Source organism: Labrus mixtus, chromosome 23 (assembly GCF_963584025.1).
Source record: "Labrus mixtus chromosome 23, fLabMix1.1, whole genome shotgun sequence".
NCBI lineage: Eukaryota > Metazoa > Chordata > Actinopteri > Labriformes > Labridae > Labrus > Labrus mixtus.
Window position 1 is genome coordinate 5,851,963 of NC_083634.1, and position 19,453 is coordinate 5,871,415.

The window sequence follows — 19,453 nt, forward strand, 5'->3', positions numbered from 1 at the left end:
GGCGGAAACTCTTGATTATTGCTGTTCTCTGTATATAATTAGAAAAACAATGAAGTGTACGTCCTGGTTGTGTGTATTGGTGCAGCTCATTCATGCTTGTGCATGCAGGCCGAGTTGTTTCTTGTGTTATTGGCTGCTCTCTTACAGAAATGGAAATGTTGGCTCAAAGATGGAGTATTGACAAAGGAGGTTTTCCCCTTCAAAGAACAAAGTCATAAATATAAAAAACCTTTATCATAAATAAATTTGTGGCTCGGGGAAACGGTCTCAATTAAACATGAGACGTTTGTAAAGGCGTCATCCTTGTGTGTACGAGCACTAGTAAATAGTTCTTGCAGAAAATAATTAGAAGCCAACTTACTACTCAACCGTGGTGGTAGTTTGTGCGCCAAACCCTAAAAACTCTCTGCCTTAACTGTTTAATAAGTCATTAGCTTCAGACGTTTTGGGTAGAGGCTGACATTTTTTCTGGATTCCTGGGGGTCACGGGATTCCCACTGCACCGGAATGATTTTCACTTTGCTAAATGTTGCTTAGGGTGGTTTCACACTAGGGACCAGGGCCTGGGTCTGAGTAAAGTCTGGTTCATTTGATCAGTGTGAACACAAACGTACCGTACTCAGGTCCCGTGCCCGAGTCTGCTTGAAGAGGTGGTCTCAGACACGATGCATGGGAGAGGAAAAAAGGTAGACTTTAAAGAGCAGCAAGAAACACCAGAATCATTTTAACTCTCTTCTGTTTGGACTTCATTCTTTGCTAAATATAAACACGGTTAATAAAATCAATGGATGCAGCATCAATAACTTTTTTTACATTTGTTTTTCTTCTTCATTAGGGCTCCCTGAAATGTTTGTGGTATGTATGTCTGGGCCGTCAAATAGGTAAGAGGAGTGAGACTTCACCCAAACTAAAATGTGTTTATTTTTGCAGATCCACTCGGGTGATGTGAACTGATGGAGGCCACACTAATGTCACCCTGAAAGAGGAAGATGTAGCTCCTTCTCCGGAGAATGAAGAAGACATCCTTTGGGTGAAACAGCGTCTCCGGCTGAAGAGCTTTCTTGAAGTGATCCTGCTTTAGTTTGGAGCCAGCCCTCACCCCTCATTTTGTCAGCTTGTGACCAGCAGCGATGGTTTCATGGGGTCAAACGCTCACCTGGACTTTGCTTTCTGTTCTTCTGCTGGGAATGACCTGCTCCGTCCGGGGTTCACTTGTAAAGGTCAACAAGGGTTTAAAGGTGAAACGGGGTCAGTCGACCTACCTCCAGGAGGGAGACCTGCAGTTCCTAATACCCCGTCAGAAGGATGCATGCAAGGTGGAGGTGGTGTTAAATGAGCCAATAACTCAACGAGTGGGGGAGCTCATGCCTCAGGTAATGGAAGAACCCTCCTCCAATGACATCCTCAGTGCTTCCAGGCTTCTCGACACATGTAGTGAAAAGAAGTTGAGTAGTTAGACGGCAGGCATTATTCACCTGCAGCTTTGTTTGACAGCAAACATGCAGGAGACCATGTTTTTATGTTATTAGTGTAGTGTTCTGGTTACAACGACAACAGCTCTTTGATTTATTTTTTCACCCTTTGAGCAAAGTCTTTAAGTCACTACCTAAATGTATACGGACAAGAAGATCCCATGGCCGATTAAAGCTCATAAAATCAAGAAGAAGATACTAACCTAAGATTAAAGATAACAAGAGATATAAAGAAATACTGGCTTGAATGGAAAATCTTGTCGTCTTCCCCTCACGGTGGTTCTGGTAGTTGCGGGTGGGGGGGGAAGAGATCATTTAAAAAAAAGAATGTGCAACTTTTTGATCCAGTAGATGTCGCCCTTGAGCACCAGCATGAAACCAAAACAAACTGCTGTTTGGCCACACCTCCTCCATACTGAAGCCTCCAGAGACACACCTCCAACCCCCCTCCACTCGAGCTCACATGAAGGAGTTATCAACAGAGGTGTCAAAAGTATTCACATTCATTACTCAGGTAGAAGTATAGATACTAGTGTTGAAAAAGACTTCTGTAGAAGTTGAAGTATCAGCTCAAGCTTTTTACTCAAGTAAAAGTGTAAAAGTACTGGTTTCAAAACTACTTAAAGTATAAAAGTAAAAGTAATGTAAGGGAAAAAAAATGCCATTAAGGACAAAAGCTTAGGCCGCGCCACAGAGGCCTACAGTGCACGACCCCACCTCCCCAAAAACATTTTTTTCTAAAGGCCATAATGACTATAATGTTATATTAAAATGTTAATGTTGAAAAATGTGGGATGCACCTGTTTCAGCCGCATTTATGCCCATTGAAAATGAACACATTTTAGTACAATGCAAATACATTAAAGAACCACATATGTGTACTACTGAGCATTAACATGTGTTTCATGGAGCAGAAGATACGATGACTAGTTGCCTGTCCCAAAGGTCAGAAAGAAGACAGTTGGTGAGCGGGCTTTTTCTTTCCGTGCACCGACACTTTGGAACAGTTTACCTCTGGACATTAGGCAGGCTTGTTCTGTTGAGGTTTTTAAAGCTTTTTAAGTTAAAGACCCATCTGTTTACTGTTGAGTATGAGTCATGATTTCTCTGTATGTTTTTTCCTGTATTTTAACTGTATTGCTTTGTACAGCACTTTGATTTAAAGCGCTTTATAAATAAATGTATTATTATTATTTATTATTATAAGTATTGTAATGGTGCAAAAAGTCAAACTTCAGAGGCATGTTATCAATAGCCTTTACTGGAATGTAAATGTACATCCAAGCTTAACTGCAGGAATCTGTGAGGGCAACGGATGTAAGATAACAAAACTGGACAAGAAATTGGTGTACCCAGGGCAGGCTTAGTAACAATTACCATTGTATGGTCAAATTCACTCTATCCAGATGGCACGATTTATCTGGATAGGTTTTGGTTTTTTTGTGTTTTTTTGAACGACGAATAGCTGGAATTGAAAACAAGCCGAAATGAAATAGGAGTAACGAGGCTATTTTTAAAATGTAAGGAGTAGAAAGTACAGATAATTGCGTGAAAATGTAAAGAGTAGAAGTAAAAAGTCGGCTGAAAAATAATTACTCCAGTAAAGTATAGATACCCAAAATTTCTACTTTAAGTAAGGTAACGAAGTATTTGTACTTAGTTACTTGACACCTCTGGTTATCAAATGGAACGTACCATAATTAAGCACCATTAAGCGCAAGCGGCGGACAAAATAGTCCTCTGCTTGAGCTGCAATCAGCTGTGTCCTGCATTGATGTGTTAGCATGCTAATGTTAGCGCTCTTTAGTTAGCTTGTAGCTTCACATTGCACATAAATGAACACAGAATGAGCGTGATCTAAAAACTCTTACTAACATCTAAATAATCAGTGTGTATGTTCTTCTTCTCTCTAGTCCTTGACTAAAACAGCTTTTATACACAAGGGGAGGAGCCGGCTGTCCTGTCCATGTAAACACGGCACTGACAACAACACAGCCAGCGGGACTCGAGCTTCTCACTCATTGTAGACAGTCGACTCAGAGACACATTTACACAGGATATATCTTATTTCTGTGTGTGGAAAATGTTGCACATTATTTCTTAAAAACTTTAAAAACGAGGCACGCCGTTTTAACCCTGATGCCCTATTTCTACTTTCCTCTCTGCCGCTCTCATAGTTCACGTGGAAAAAGAGAGGAGGGGGCTCTACACGGCGCTGGCACTAAAAGAAGAGGTATTTTGGGAAAGACGAGGGCAGACAGACCCCTCTTTCCTTTGTTTTTTCAGGTAGACAGTCCGCCTCCTCGCTAATGACTCGGCGCTGACAGACACAGTCGTCTGTTGAACATCCAGCATGAGTCATTCCTCATGCTCAAACGCAGAAACATAAAGTTTAAAGGATTATACTCCAAACGTTTGTTTTTACATGAGAGGGAAACACTAACACACTTAAGCATGCTTCATTAGTTTGATCTCATAAGGAAAAAAAAAAAAAAAAACCTGCATCACAAAACTCACAGCTGTGTTTATTTTGTCACACAGAGTATTATATTTATTTAAGGAACATTTTTATTTTATAATATTACTTTTTAATTTCACAAACAGGTAGTACATGTTGACATTGTGCAACTGACAGTTAATAAAAGACACATCGATATATATCGCTGTTGTTCACTTCAGCTTCTGCTGTGCTGCTCGACGCATCTACTGCACTTTTCCTTCTAATATTTCCATGTTTGGAGCCACAAATAAATAAAAATGTAACAGTCATCATATTTGCTTCCTCCACTTGCCATCACAGCTTTGCTTGTCAAACATTTGATTTGTACATCTTCATTAAAAAAATTAATAAAGACTCAACCCTAACCCTTTTAAGAGACTCCCAGTGTACCACAAGAGGGAACCCGCCTACCACCAGTGGTACTTGTTCTAAAGTTTGAGAATGAATGTGCAAGCCTTTCTGGCGGCCCAAGGGGACCATTTCTTTCAAAGTTAGAGGCTCTGTATTTTGTCCTAGCCATTTCCGATCTTTTTGCAGCAGCCAGCTTAAAAAAATGGTTGGAGCATGTCCACAATTTATAAAAGTATCTCCTTTCTTTTCCCAGGTATTTGACTGCCACTATCTGACTGACGAGGTAAAATATGTCCATAACGGCTGTCCGCTGTTGAAGGAGGACACTGTTAAGCTACGACTATACAGGTACAGCACCTGAAAACTCTTCTTCTCTTGTCACCAATGTGGTCCCTATATCTTAACGTGATTTGTTTTTGACCAGGTTCTCAGAGACGGAGACGTACATGGAGGTGTTTTCTCTCCACGTGGAAGTCATTGAACCCGATTGCAGCATCATAAAGCTGGGGCCCAAACCCTTGCAGGTTCCTGAGTTTTACGGCCTCTCTGACGCCGTGGATGGCAACGTTGTGTCCTTCAACTACGAGAGGAGGTCCAGTCTGGAGTGTAGCATCCATCTGAGTAACCATGACACCCACCTGCCAGCTCATGGTCAGCTGGTCACCGGAGAGCCAGAGAAAGCCACAAAGAGAGGGGACGAGCCAGAGAGCTTTATTCCCCTTCGTCAGCAGCTAGGTAACAGAAACATGCTCAGCTGCTAGTGAAATACAAGAAACCTAGCTTGAGATGTTTTTTCTTTTGGTTAAAATGTTGAAGATATGTCTCCAACGGGAGTCTGCTGTCAAGCCCGATCTGCACATTTTTGTAACAAGACTGATACAGAATCTAAGGGGTCCAAAGGGTCTAAAGGGTCTAACAGTCATAGACAAGCTAAAAAGAAAACATGCGTTAAAGAATCCTAAGCATGTGGTTCAATAATAGCTGCTCTGTAACTAGCAAACTGCAAGAAGAATGTAACTTGAAAAAGCCGACTCTGGAGGAGGAGCTCTGAGGGGAATCAGATGACAACAGAATTGCATCATCTGCATAAAAACAAACATGTGATAGTACAGATTTGTCAGAATATTGTTGTTTACTTAAATTGTAAGTGGTAGTGGACCAAGAATAGAGCCCTGAGGAATGCCGTTTCTTATAAAACTGGCTTGATTGACCACTTTCTGCCTCCCTGTAAGGTTAGCGAGACCAAATGTGTGACAAAGTTGACATTAAGGTAAGATGAGAACACAAAAACCTGCTGTCATATTTGTATAATCTCTCTTTTGTACATTTTTCAGATAACAAAGAAAGAGCGCTGTGTAAATCAGAGGACTGCCTGAAGGGTCTGAAGCTGGTGAAGTTCACCAAAATTCCCTGTGATGATTTCCTGATGATGGGTCTGAAGTATCAGCACCGAGATCCTCCGTCTCCAGACATAGATTACATCGCTATCAGACTGGATCTCAAGGACACCCGGAGTGGAAGTGTCTATCAGGTAATTTGGCTTTTTTACATATATATTTTACAGTCAATGGTAATGTAAGTTTTGAGAATTAGCAGAGCCAGAAAAATCAGAAGCATCATTCGTTGTGTTGTCTTTGTGTAGTCTGAACAGGCCTGGATTCCGGTACAGATAATCGGTGCGATGCCCAACCAGCCTCCCAAACCATCCTTCATGTCCATGTTCATCCTGGAGGTGGATCAGTTCATCCTCACTCCGCTCTCAACCGCTACGCTGGACGCCGAAGACGAGGAAACTCCCAAACAGCGTCTGGTTTTTAACATCACTAAACCGCCCGTGGACGGGTTCATCACCCATCTGTACGATCACACCCGACCAATCTCCTCCTTCACGTGGCTCGACCTCAACGACATGCTCATCGGTTACCAACCTCCCAACTCCTCACACACACAACGCAGGAATTACGAGGTACCACTTCCTCTTTCTTTGCCTTTAGAGATGTGTTACTGCTACACACCTGAGGCTCTGATGGTATCTTCAGTGGTTTTTTAAAGTCTTTTTTTATTACCCTCCACAGGTGGAAGTTGAAGTTCATGATTTTTTCTTTGAGAGGAGCCAATCGATGACGGTTCATATGTCTGTGAGGAATGCCGATACAAATGCACCCAGAGTGTCTTGGAACATGGGTAAGGCAGCTCGGTCAAATGCACAAAGTTCTTTAAAGAGGACATATTATCCCCCTTTTCAACCTTTTCAAACAGTCCCGTCTGGTCTAAATTAAACATCTGTGCTGTGCTTTGGTCAAAATATAACATGAATCTAGCACCAGAGGAGGTTTGTGACCCTGTATAAACCAGCTCTCTCAGAACGCTCCGTTTTGGTGTGTGTGTCTCTTTAAATGCAATGAGCACCCCCTGAGTTTTCCCAGTAGACATCACTCCTCTGTAATGAGAATAAAAATGGCAGACCTGCGCAAAAGTTTTGCTCTAGGTTGGGGGTGGAGTCCATGGGTGGAGATAGGGTCTCCATGATAGATTTCATCGAAGCAAGCCACAGATATATTAGCGGTCGAAGATTATACTTTGCTTCCTCGTTGTTCTTTGTCTTAAAGGTCTCAGTCTGTTAGAGGGTCAGTCCCGCCCGATTCTGTGGGAACAACTACAGATTGTGGACAACGACAACCTGAACGCTGTGCGTCTCATCACTGTGGACGGTCTGCAGCATGGGCGGCTCACTGTGAGAGGTAAGGACCCAAAAACTGCCATTGAACACTGATACACCTGACTGGTGACATCTGTGGAATCCATTTGAAAATCTAACAAAATCTGTCCTGCTTTTTTGCAAACATGTTAATCTGTTGTGATCGCTCTGATCAACCGGTATTATATCCAGCTGTTGTCGTAAATCATTTTATTTTGAAAGTCTGGCTATAATTACAGAACACAATCAGCCAAGGATGCACATGGAGGTCCAATTTGCAAGGTGACAACATTTCCGCTCATGCCATCCTCATGGTTTGAAGCTGTTAGGTTGTGAAGCTGCAAGTTGCAGGTTGCAGGAGCGTCGATAATTGAACTATTTTTCTTGTGAGTTCACTTCTCACAGATCGATCAGAAACTGAAAAGAGACAACGCAATAAAAATCCAGAGGGACATTGGACCATATTTAAAGGAAAATAAGATACTTCACAAGTTATTAGCTACAGCTGGACTACAGCTAATGTTAGCATTCAGCCTCCTCAGTGCTAACTTGCCTAACTCACTGTGATTTCAGCTTCAAGTTCTGTTGACACTTTTATTTAAGGTCCTTGAGTTGGATAATGACATATTTTTTAACACAAAGATTACAAAACAACACATTAGAGAGAAGGAAAACTATTTTAAACCCACTAAAACATGATAAAAAACCTGAAACCTCAAATTTCAATCAATCAGGGCAGATAAGAGAAAGAAATATCAACCAATAAAACCCATAAACATTTAAAAAAAAAAAAAAAAAAAAAAAAGCACAAATATGCATTGCTCAAGGGCACTTCGGCAGTGCTCAGGAAGTGAACTGGCACCTCTCCAGTTACCAGACCTATTTCTAGCTTTGATCTGCACCTGGACCCTCCCATTCCAAACCCAAGTCCCCACAGAGTGAGCTACTGCATTGCATCTTCTTTAAAGAATTTCTGTCTTTGAAAGATGCAAAGTTTGTAGAATTTAAGTTTTAGGATATTTTGTGCTGTTCCTGCTTAGATTATTTTTGTGAAATATTGAGGGGCTGATTTGGAATGAAATACCCTCAAACCTGACTTTCTTTTTTAAATGTCTCAGGTGGAAAGGGCTTCATGTTCACCGTCAAGGACATTAAAGCGGGCGCTGTTCGCTATCACCACGACGACAGTGACTCCACAAAAGACTTCATCGTTTTCCGAATCACGGACGGACCCCACCAGACCCGACACAAGTTCCCTATCAAGATCCTGCCGAAGGACGACAGCCCTCCGTTCCTCATCACCAACATGCTGCTGGAGGTGTCCGAGGGTCAGACGGTGTTACTGAGAGGCTCCACCCTGCAGGCGTCAGACATGGACTCCAGCGACGACTACATCCTGTACAACATAACCCGCCTCCCACAGGCCGGAGAGGTCATGAAGATCCCTGGACCAGGACTCACAGGTTAGACGAAAGGACTTTTATTTTATTTTTAATTCTGATTAAAGATTTTTTAAACCACGTAGTGTGACGTTTCTGTTGTTTTGATCCAGGTTATCCTGTCGGCCACTTCCTGCAGAAAGACCTGTCGCAGTCGATGGTTTATTATCGACATCTGGGCAATGAGGTGTTCGATGACTCCTTTGAGGTGGTGCTGTCGGATTTCAATGACCCCCCGAACCTGTCAGAGCCTCAGGTGTGTAGCAGTGACACATCTCTAAGATAGTTTGATAAAATAAGTTAAAATGTAATTCTCACACCTAGTGTTTAAAATGGGTACTGCAGTCCAAATTCTAAACATTGTAGAGAGCTGTCTCCCCCCGCCCCCTCCTCTCTAGAGTGGATGCTCATGCAGGTTGCCATGTCACAGCTTCAGTGTTTCGCCAGCTCTGCATCTGCATAGTTTTTGAGAATTACCAACTCTGCCTTTAAATATTTTTAGAATAAAAGCGCTGCAGTGCAAACAAGGTTCATCTATTCTGTATTATCCATCTAAAACCTGAAGAATCTCCGTCGCTTTGCTGTGCAGGTTGTGGTTGTGCACATCGAACCAGTTCCAGATCAACCCCCTAAAGAGGTTCCCGGTTCCAGCCGCTGTCTGGTGATCAAAGAAACAGAAGTGGTCCATTTAACACGCCAACAGCTCCACTTTGTGGACCAGGAGTCTCCGGACAGTGAGCTCACGTATACGGTTACTACTCTACCTTTCTGCACCGGCCCCCACAGGTAAGTGCTCACCTGCAGGAAACAGAGGGAATTCTCAACAGAAGAAAATATTCAGTCTGATTTTTGTGCTGTTGTTTTCTTCACGAGCAGCAGTCCAGATGCGGGTAGGTTGTTTTTGGTCGACAGCATCTCCAAGTTTACCAAAGACCCCAGTGCACCTGTGCTGAGACTCTTCACACAAGTACGTTTTTATTTAACACATTTACGCATTTATTATCTGAAATTTACACATTTACACATGTTGTCATTTTGCCTCAGCATGCAGTGAACTTCATGAAAATCGCCTACATGCCTCCCATCATGGACATCGGCCCTTACCCCCAGTACATCCAGTTTGTTCTCTCTGTAACAAACCACCTGGGCAAAACGGTCACTGGAATCTGCTTTAACATCACTGTGGTGCCGGTGGACAACCAGCCGCCGCAGGTGGAGAGAAATCACATAATTTTAATCCTGTTTCCTTCACTGTGCAGATGTGGAAATACATCAAATATCAACGTTCTCTTTTAGGTGATCACCAACGCTCTGACTGTAGACGAGGGAGGGGATTGTCAGCTCGGCCCTGGCCACCTCCTGTTGTCAGACGTGGACTCATTGGAGGAAGTCCTGCAGGTGGAGCTTCAGAAGGAGCCCCAGCATGGAGCTCTGCAGCTGGGAGGCCTCCATCTCAAACCGGGCCGAGCTTTTTCTGTGCAAGATCTGAAAGGCCTTAAAGTGAGGTCAGACATCCTGCTGTACTCAATCCTTGATTTCACACATGGGTTAAAACTAGTATATCAGAATACATTTGGAGACAGATTTTAATTCAAAGCCACCTGCTTATGTTGACCACTAGAGGGCAGAATGTGCAAGATAAAGAGCATCTTAAGCGTTCCAATTTCTGGGCCTGGAACTATTTTACCGGCATGTTCCAGAAATTAACATAAAAAGGGTTTATATAAAGTAAAACGAGCAAAGCAAATTAGATTTAAAAAAATGGTAGTGTTTCTCCATATTTAAAGGCAGGGTTGGTAATGTTTTCGGAAACTAGCATGATAACTGCCTGTCAACTGTGGGATTGTCTTTCAATACATCTCTCAGTGCACGCCATTTTTGTCTAACAGGTATGCTCACGATGGCTCAGAGACTTTAGAGGACAACCTTCATTTCACTGCATCAGACGGAACCAACTCCGTCAGCTTCGTCCTGCAAGTGAAGGTAAAAACGTTTAAATATTGGGCTCCCTTCAGAAAACATCGTCCTGTCCACACTTTGTTCTTCTCTCTAGATAAAACTGGTACGTGAATGAATCATTTGTGACTTTCGTCTCCAGGTGATGCCCATCAACGACGAGGTCCCGGTGCTGCTTCCTGGTTTGAAACTGGTTCTGAGCTGTGCAGAGGGACAGCAAGTCGTCATCACAGCCGAGTATATCTACGCTACAGACGCAGACAGCGACAACAGCAGTCTGGCCTTCATGATCGCCCGGCAGCCGTATCACGGTGTCATTCTCCGAAACGGCGTCATCGTGGACCGCTTCATCCAGGCCGACATCAGCGCAGAGATCATCAGCTACAAACACACAGGTGCAGATTGCACACCTTGATTTATAAAGTGAATATCGTGCAGAGAGGACGATCCAATAAATGCAACGGCGTTTGCCTCGGAAGGTGAATTATTTGTTTTTGGTTTTAGGTCTGGAGATCGGACTCACTCCTCGCCACGACACCATCACGTTTGTTATTTCCGACGGAGAAACAGAAAACTCTGGGTTATGCTGCACTGAAGGAAATCCGTCCAGGATCAGAGGAACGACTCAACTACGAGACAGCCTGCCCGTTTACGACCTCCAGATCACTGTGTTTCCTGTTGACAGCCAACCACCCTCACTTTCTACGGGTGAGACAGAAATATGAGCCGACGCCTGCGAGATAGTTGAGGCAGCTGGCGCGTGCTGCACTGATATCACACATGACATGCGTCATTATAACCTCCTTGTGGTTAGCGGTCTATTTAAGCTGCAGGATCTCCAGTCTCTCCCTCCTCTCTCCCACGCCAGCTCTGATCTGCACCAGTACTGCACTCTCACTCAGCCCCACCAGTATCCCCCATTAGGCTCTGACTTGGGGTTTAAAGGTGAAATATTATGAATAATCCACTTCTACAGTGTTTCTGAACATATATTTGGGTAACCTGAGTGTCTACTGACCCACAAAATGTGAAATAAACCCATCCAATCCAGTTTGTGGTCTGCATAAGTCTTACAACACAGAGAAAAATGCTCTGTTTCAAATTTGCTCTCCTTGTGATGTCACAGTGGGATTCTGGTAAAAAACAATACCCTCCCCTCCCCTGATATCTCCACCCATGGACTCCATCCCCAGCCGAGAACAAAACTTTTGCACAGGTCCGCCATTTTTATTCTCGCTACAGAGGAGTGATGTCTACCTGGAAAACTCAGGGGGGGGCTCATCACATTTAAAGAGACACACACACCAAAACGGAGCGTTCTGAGAGAGCTGGTTTATACAGGGTCACAAACCTCCTCTGGTGCTTGATTCATGTTATATTTTGACCAAAGCACAGAACAGATGTTTAATTTAGACCAGACGGGACTGTTTGAAAAGGTGGAAAAGTGGATAATATGTCCTCTTTAAAATATCATCCCTCACATCCCCCATCACTCCTCAAATTTCTGCATGTAAAATAAAACTGGGAGGAGTGATTTGGTCGGAGCCTAGACGCTAAACACAAACAATGCTCTGCTGCTGCGATAAATACTTAAACATATACAAACGTGAGTTGTCTGAAATATAAATGTTTAATAATTATTTATTTATCTTGTGTTCGTAGGAGACATCTTTACGGTGGAGGAAGGTGGCTCCGCCCCGATAACTACGTCCCATCTTAAGGTGTCTGACGTGGACACGGTCCTGGACGAGCTCGTGGTCAGTCTCATTTCTCCGCCGCAGTTTGGATACATCGAAAACGTCCTGCCCAGTCCCGGCTTCGAGAAAAGCAACACCGGCATCAGCATAGGTAAGCATAGAGAGAGCGTGCAGTAATATTTGTGTTGTTGTCATCGACTAATCTGGTGATAAGTTATTTCTCTTTTTGACCTTTTTTCATCGCAGCTTCCTTCTCGTACAAAGACATCATGGACGGTCACGTGAACTACGTGCAGTCCAGACACCAGAGGATGGAGCCCACAGCTGACCAATTTATGCTCTGCGTATCTGATGGCAAACACAGCTCCGCACACGTTCCCTTCTACATCATTATTACCCCGACGAATGACGAGGTCCCAGAGTTTGAGGCTCGCAACTTCACGGTAAGTTTTAATGCCTAATTCGATATTTAGTTCACAATACTTCATATTCACTGATACCTGTCTGTGCAGGTACGAGAGGGAGAGATGAAGCAGCTGGACTCGTCTGTGTTACGTGCGATGGATCTGGATGTCCCACAAAACGTCTTGCGCTTCAGTGTGGTCAAACCCCCGCAGCACGGCAGCATCGTCAGCCACGGCAGCGAGAAGACAGTCCACAAGAAACGGGAATCAAGTCCATCAGTCCTTATGGTCGACTTCACAATGACAGATCTGACAAATGGTACTTTTTTATTTCTTTATTTTTTACACATTTATTTTTGGGCTTTTTGTGCCTTTAATGGAGGGATAGGACAAGTGGATAGAGTTTGAAATCAGGGAGAGAGAGAGTGGGGAATGACATGCGAGAAAAGGAGCCACAGGTCGGATTCGAAACCGGGCCGCCCATCTGGAGGACTACAGCCTCCATACCACCAGCGCCCCGACAAATGGTACTTTTCACATGTCGGTGTTATGGACGGATGGATGAATGGTCAGACTGAACATGCCAGTTTACAGAGATGTGTCTTGAGATGAGATTTAAAAATCGAGAGAGTCAGTGTTACTGATGTGTGGTGGGAGGGAGCTCCAGAGGCCGGGGGGCGGGCAGAGCGGCTGAAGGCTCTCTTGGACCTCATGTTGGACAGGCGGGCGGGTGGTGCAGGAAGTTAAATGGAAGAAGAAGACCTGAGAGTGCTGGCAGGTGTGTTCATGTGCAGGAGTTTAGAGAAGTACAGCCTTAAAGCTGCTGAAGGACGACAGGAGTGATGAGATTAACTGTGGGGCGTTCTGGAGAAGAGGTGAGCGGCAGAGTTCTGGACCAGTTGAAGTTTGAGGAGGGACTTGAGAGGGAGACCAAAGAGAAGGGAGTTGCAGTAGTCGATGCGATGTGTAACCAGGGTGCGAACGAGAATGGCAGTACCGTGGGAAATTGATTCAACTTCTCGTGCAGTCGTGTGTTAAATAATTTAAATGTGAATCCAACTTGGCTCTCAGGTTTGGATCTGATGTACCAGCACGACGACTCGGAGAACATGGACGACATCTTTACCATCCAGCTCACTGATGGAAGACATCAACTCCACAGACAGGTGATGGTCAAAGTCCTGCCGGTCAATGACGAGGAGCCTCGAGTCATCAGGTAACACCCTCATCACATTTCCCGCTCACAGCGAGTCAGAAGGTTAAATGTGAAGAGAACCTTCTTCTTCTTCTTCTTCTTCTTCTTCTTCTTCTTCTTCTTCTGCTGTTTTTCAGGAACAACGGGCTGGAGGTGGAGCCCGGAGAGGCGCGCCTCATATCCAGTGTTGTTCTGTTCGCCAAGGACGGAGACACGCCTTCCTCAGAGGTCAAATACATGTTTGAGAGCGTTCCTGTACAGGGACTGCTGCAGCTAAAGGTGAGTGCAGTACCTTAAGAGTTTAAAGAAATACAATCAATGTTTTGATTTGTCGTCTCTAGAAGCGTACTGAATCGTTCATTTGTTCCCCTTCTCTTCACGGAGCGTGTAGCAAACATTACAGTAAGGCCCCGTGTCCACTTGCTGTTTTTTTCCAAGCAGAAAAGCGCTGCACGTCCGTCCTGTCTCTATGACAACAGTTTTTTTGACAACAGCCGCTGTATGACCGACTCTGCTCCGTTACTTTTTACTGTATGTTGTATAATGTTCGATTTACAACGCTCAGAGCGGCCGCTCAAAAAGGGGAGTGCGTTCAGAACAAAAACCGCTGGGCGCTGCGCTTTGTCTCTGTCTATCCTGACTTGAAACGGCAGTCTGGATAGGGCTAGTGTTTTTCCCCTTTCTGTCCCTGTCCACAGAAAAACAGACAGTAGGACATTCCATCGTCTGTTTCTGTGTTTTTGTTTGTGCTGTTGATATCTGTAGATCTTTGTCAACAGAAAGCTGTCTCTGTTGTACGACTAACTGTGACTGATCGTGTCTCAGGAAGGTCAGGGCTGGTCGACCCTGACAGCGGGGAGAAAGTGCACCCAGGAGATGGTGGACATGAACCTCCTGCGTTACACACACACCGGCCTGCACGGCGCCAAAACACAGGACTTCTTTGTTTTCCACCTCTCTGACGGACAGAATCGATCACCTCCGCAGCACTTTCACATCTCTGTCAAAGATCTGGAAAAAGGTACGGGGGGAATTTCTCTCTCAGATTCTTCATTTGACACACGTTTGTGTCAGATTTCACGCTGATGTGGTTCCAGTTTTGACGCATCGTCCATGTTTTTTCCAGGAAACATCGCCGTCTTTGTGAAGCCGGTGACCGTGAACAGAGGGGATCGTGTTGTTCTCACCACAGACGCTCTGTTAGCCACGGACGGCACAGACAAACCCGAGGAGCTCATGTACGTCGTCACCAACCCTCCTGCTCACGGACACATCGAGTACATCAAACACCCCGGGCTGACCATCTCCACCTTCAGCCAGATGGACGTAGCTGCCAACCTGGTGGCTTATGTTCATGACAACCGAGCGAGAGATCCGACAGAAACCTTTCAGTGAGTCCTGAAGCTAACATGCAGCTAGCTCCATCACATAACAGATCTATGTTATTTATTTGAGCAAGAACTGGATTTGATAAATACATGGTAAACATAATATGACAATGTTTTTAAATCATGTTTAAAAATGTCATAAGTCCACCAAACCCTCCTCCACCGGTGTCCCCTGCCGTTGTGGGAACTTAGTCCAGCTTGACCAGCTAGCATCAGCATTTCAGTCTCTGCAGTGCAGGAAATGAAAAGAAAATTCTGGTATTTTTTCAAACCTAGGCCCTTTTTTTTTGTTGAAGCCATCTTTTTTTCGGCTACCTTAAAGGAGATCAATGATGTCAGTCTCGGACACCTATTGAGTAGCTTAACGAGATCAAAAACCTCCGTATTTATCTGATACTGGGGTCAGTAAAATCCATAATTTCAGCCTCTGCCTGAAACGCTTCATTTCAGCTGCTGTCTCTTTAAATGCTGCTTTAAAAGGACGGACATTAGATTAAAGAGGGGGTAGAGGGGAGATTTTTCAAATTTGGTTTTGAGAATAAAGAGCCCATATTATGCCCTTTTTGGGGTTTGTATATTTAATCTATGTACCTACTTTTGTACGTTCACAATAGCTAAAGTCCAAAAAAAGTGTCTGTTTTCATGTACTGCTCCTCCTTGCTCCCTCTACGCTCTGAGTCCGTCAGCTACGCTCTGCTGTGCCCACACTGTTAGACCCCACGTGGGCCAAGTCTGCTCTGATTGGTCTGCCGATCCGCTCTGTCGTTATTGGTCAGTTGCTCAGCACGTGTCTCGGAAATTCAACATGAGCTGCAGGGCTTGTCACAACGAGCCAATGGGCTTAGATCAGTGATCTCACACTGACAATGACGCCGAACTGACAATTTTTTATCAAGGGGGGCTAGAACCGAGCATTACATGCAGCTAATGCTACAGCTAACAGGAGGACGTGGGAGAAGCCGCGTTTACGCAGACTTTGAATTTTTGCACATAGATGGTTGTGTTTTGTTTCTTCAGGTTTGTGGTGAGTAACGGCGAGATGAGCAGAAACGGATCCTTTGAGATCACGGTGGAGATGGTGGACCGCGTGCTGCCGTCGCTGACCTCCAACACTGGCCTCTCAGTCCCACAAGGATCCTCCATGATCCTGGGTCCAGACTGCCTGACTTTATCTGACCCTGACACTCCTCCTGACGACCTGACCTTCATGCTCCTGCAACCTCCTCAGTACGGCAGCCTGATTCTAGGAGGACGACCACCACTGACCACAGGATCAAACTTCACCCAGAGAGACGTGCAGGAGCTGGAGGTGACGTATAAACATGATGGAGGACCATCGCAGATCGACAGATTCGCCTTCTCTGCCTCTGACAGCAGCGATCGAGGCTTCCTGCTGGACGGGAGATTACAAACAACGCCTGTGTTCTTTACTATACTGGTAGGTGATTAAAGTTGTAATAATAGATTTTAAAGACTTTGTGGTTCAGTCACAACTCCACAAGAAAACCTGTCTAAAAATTAGTTTTTCATTTATCATATCGCAAATTTATAATGCCCCAGTATTCAATGTTTGCTATGGTATTAGACATCTTTAAATGCTGAAATCTTTTAATATTTTGAGGCATATCATATTATCATTGTTGCTGCCTACCTGTAGTACCTCCTGCTGTCACCAGAGGGCCCTGACAGTCAGTTAGAGTCACTTATACAGGCTATAATCAAGACTGTACAGATATGAAAATGCCTAAGAAACAATGACATCGACTCGGGGGAGGAGGGGACGGGTGGAGACAGCTCTCTGCAACACTTTGAATTTAGACTGCAGTACCCATTTTAAACACTAGGTGTCAGAGTTACATACTGCTCCTTTAAAGCAGTGGTTTCCAAACTTTTTCTGATTGAGTACAGCCTCAGAGAATATTTGACTCTCCAAGTCTCACCATTATGCCCAAGTACAGTAGCGTTGGGCTTTTTAACATCATTTACAGTTTACACAGGCGGCCATTTTATTCCTGATATGAATATTATTTATAAATGACCGTACACCACACACTGCGGCCTCGTTCTCTGTGCCACTCCAAAAGAATCCAAACTGGATGACACTTGAGTCATATTTTCGTACTGTTTTGCATCATGTATTGCTAGCATGTGCCGAAGCTTCACTGGCACTGCTAACCTGGTCTCTTGCACTTGTGCTGGGTTCACTATCGTTGACTTCGGTTTCTGCTGCGCTGCTCGACGTGTCCGCTGGACAATATCGAATCAAGGCCACAAATGCAAAACATCATATTTGCTTCCTCCGCTTGCCATCACAGCTTTGCATGTCAACCATTTGATTTGCACAACTTTTTTTTTTTTAATTTAAAACTATCAGAGTACCACATAGGGGACCCAGTCATACCACAGTTTAAGAATAAATGTTCTAAAGGGTGAGTAGAATAGCCTACAGCTAACTTAACTTAAATGCTGTGCTGATTTTTGTTGTTAAAATATCGAATGGCGACTCTGTGTAGGCAGATACTGAAGTCGAGGCATTAGAGATGTACATATTGTTTCTTTGGTGTCTACCATTATTTGAATTTTGTGAACACTTTTCAGATCAAGCCTTTGGACAAATCTTCACCTGAGGTCGTGAAGCTGCTTCCACTTTGGAAAGCAGAGCTCTTAGACGACGGACGATACGGGATCTTTCTGTCGTCTCATGAGCTGAAGGCCGAGGACAGAGACAGCAGAGACGAGGAGCTGATACTCTGCATCATTCGACAGCCGTACTTTGGTTATCTCGAAAACATCACCACAGGTTAGTAGAGAAATACGTTCAGTCTGTGTCTACATCACAGCTTAGTTTGGATTTTAAAAATGTTTCTTTTTGCTGTTGCAGGAGGATTTGTCCCGCAGCGCTTCCCTCAGACGGAGCTGAACAAAAGGTCAATCGTGTACATCATAAACCCGGACAGACAGTCTCTGTCAGACAGTCTGGAGTTCACAGTGTCGGATCCTTTAGGGAACACAGGGCCCTCTCACGTGTAAGACAAACACATCCTGAAATCACTTTTTCTGTCATGATGTCTTGAATCAACGGGGTCCTGACTTTGTGTGATACCCTCCTCACAGACTGGAGTTCAGCTGGTCCACAGTGGAGTTTTCTCAGGCGCAGTATTCTGTGTGTGAGGATCAGAGAACCATCTCAGTGGACATCAATAGAAAAGGAAACTTAGCAGAGTCTTCATATGTCACTATCAAGGTATTTATAGATATACTGAACGTCTCAGTCACCTAAGAATCGATGTGTTTGAACAGGTTGAAACGCTTTGTGCTTCATTTTAGGTAAAAGAAGTGACGGGGACAGCTGGGAAAGACTTCCTCATCAGTCCTTCTTCCCTCATTCAGTTTGATCCAGGTATGAGTTCATTAACATAGAAACCTTTATTGAGATTGGTTCACCCATCGTGGAGATTTTCTGTGGATTTGGAGGAGCTTTCTCGAGAGATGTAAGTTCACACTGAGATACGCTGCTTCAGGCGCCGCCGCTCAAAAATGCATGAAAAGTGACTTCAGCGTAAAATGGACTCAAGCTGACGTCGAGCCTTTGCCATTGCTGTCCTATGGGATGAGATGTCTCAAATTACTGTGGCTCAGTTGGTAGAGTCGGGCCTCTCTTAACTGGAGGGTCAGGGGTTCGATCCCCAACTCCTGCAGGAACATGTTCGATGTGTACTTGGATGACACTTAACCCTAAGTTGCTCTTGCTGCTTTGTCGGCGGTGTATGAATGTGTACGAATGGATGAGATAATACTGATCTCTTTACCCAGCAGCCTCTACCATCAGGGTGTGAATGTGTAGATGTGACCTGCAGTGTAAAAGCACTTTGAGTAGTCATGAACACGATGGAAATCATCACACAGGAAGACAGTTTAAGTCTTTTTTTACCCTGTGAGAGACCCGCAAACATAGACCCAGTCTTATATTTAATGCTTTCAAACATCTCCACCTTGTTGTTATTACTTACGAGTACTGCTAAAACGAAGCGAGAGGGAATCGTGCAATGACTCATTTGTGATGTTTCTGTGTTTGCAGGAGTGTCGAAGAGGATCTGGCAGACTGAGATCATTCAGGATCACCTGGAGGAGTCTGAGGAGAAGTTTGAGGTGCTGCTGGTCTCTCCTGACGGGACTGTGATCGGGCGGATCGACACGGCTCAGGTCACCATCAAAGAGTCAGGTAGTTGTTCAGATAATAATAATGAGTATTCTTGATAAGCTGATGGGAGCTTTTTTTCATGGCTACTGGTGAGAAAAACATTTCAAATCTGTTTTCTCAATGATGTGGTTAAATGTGTTTTAGAAATGTTT

The 19,453-nt window shown here is 44.3% G+C and overlaps 1 protein-coding gene across 1 annotated transcript in view; it reads left to right on the forward strand.

Moving 5' to 3' along the window:
• The window catches only part of frem1a (Fras1 related extracellular matrix 1a), a 29,827-nt gene that overhangs the window by 4,335 nt on the left and 6,039 nt on the right, over nucleotides 1–19,453 (forward strand). Inside the window, exons 2-30 of the mRNA XM_061031354.1 lie at nucleotides 931–1,373; nucleotides 4,577–4,671; nucleotides 4,748–5,058; nucleotides 5,658–5,854; nucleotides 5,966–6,289; nucleotides 6,399–6,507; nucleotides 6,933–7,064; nucleotides 8,140–8,484; nucleotides 8,574–8,716; nucleotides 9,050–9,246; nucleotides 9,337–9,427; nucleotides 9,505–9,672; nucleotides 9,757–9,965; nucleotides 10,350–10,443; nucleotides 10,559–10,811; nucleotides 10,921–11,124; nucleotides 12,079–12,264; nucleotides 12,360–12,556; nucleotides 12,626–12,836; nucleotides 13,589–13,733; nucleotides 13,850–13,991; nucleotides 14,538–14,733; nucleotides 14,839–15,103; nucleotides 16,118–16,538; nucleotides 17,699–17,900; nucleotides 17,982–18,126; nucleotides 18,215–18,344; nucleotides 18,428–18,500; nucleotides 19,179–19,322. Coding sequence (XP_060887337.1) covers nucleotides 1,131–1,373; nucleotides 4,577–4,671; nucleotides 4,748–5,058; nucleotides 5,658–5,854; nucleotides 5,966–6,289; nucleotides 6,399–6,507; nucleotides 6,933–7,064; nucleotides 8,140–8,484; nucleotides 8,574–8,716; nucleotides 9,050–9,246; nucleotides 9,337–9,427; nucleotides 9,505–9,672; nucleotides 9,757–9,965; nucleotides 10,350–10,443; nucleotides 10,559–10,811; nucleotides 10,921–11,124; nucleotides 12,079–12,264; nucleotides 12,360–12,556; nucleotides 12,626–12,836; nucleotides 13,589–13,733; nucleotides 13,850–13,991; nucleotides 14,538–14,733; nucleotides 14,839–15,103; nucleotides 16,118–16,538; nucleotides 17,699–17,900; nucleotides 17,982–18,126; nucleotides 18,215–18,344; nucleotides 18,428–18,500; nucleotides 19,179–19,322 — 5,572 coding nt within the window. The 5' untranslated portion in view covers nucleotides 931–1,130. The remainder of the gene's footprint in view (nucleotides 1–930; nucleotides 1,374–4,576; nucleotides 4,672–4,747; nucleotides 5,059–5,657; nucleotides 5,855–5,965; nucleotides 6,290–6,398; nucleotides 6,508–6,932; nucleotides 7,065–8,139; nucleotides 8,485–8,573; nucleotides 8,717–9,049; nucleotides 9,247–9,336; nucleotides 9,428–9,504; nucleotides 9,673–9,756; nucleotides 9,966–10,349; nucleotides 10,444–10,558; nucleotides 10,812–10,920; nucleotides 11,125–12,078; nucleotides 12,265–12,359; nucleotides 12,557–12,625; nucleotides 12,837–13,588; nucleotides 13,734–13,849; nucleotides 13,992–14,537; nucleotides 14,734–14,838; nucleotides 15,104–16,117; nucleotides 16,539–17,698; nucleotides 17,901–17,981; nucleotides 18,127–18,214; nucleotides 18,345–18,427; nucleotides 18,501–19,178; nucleotides 19,323–19,453) is intronic.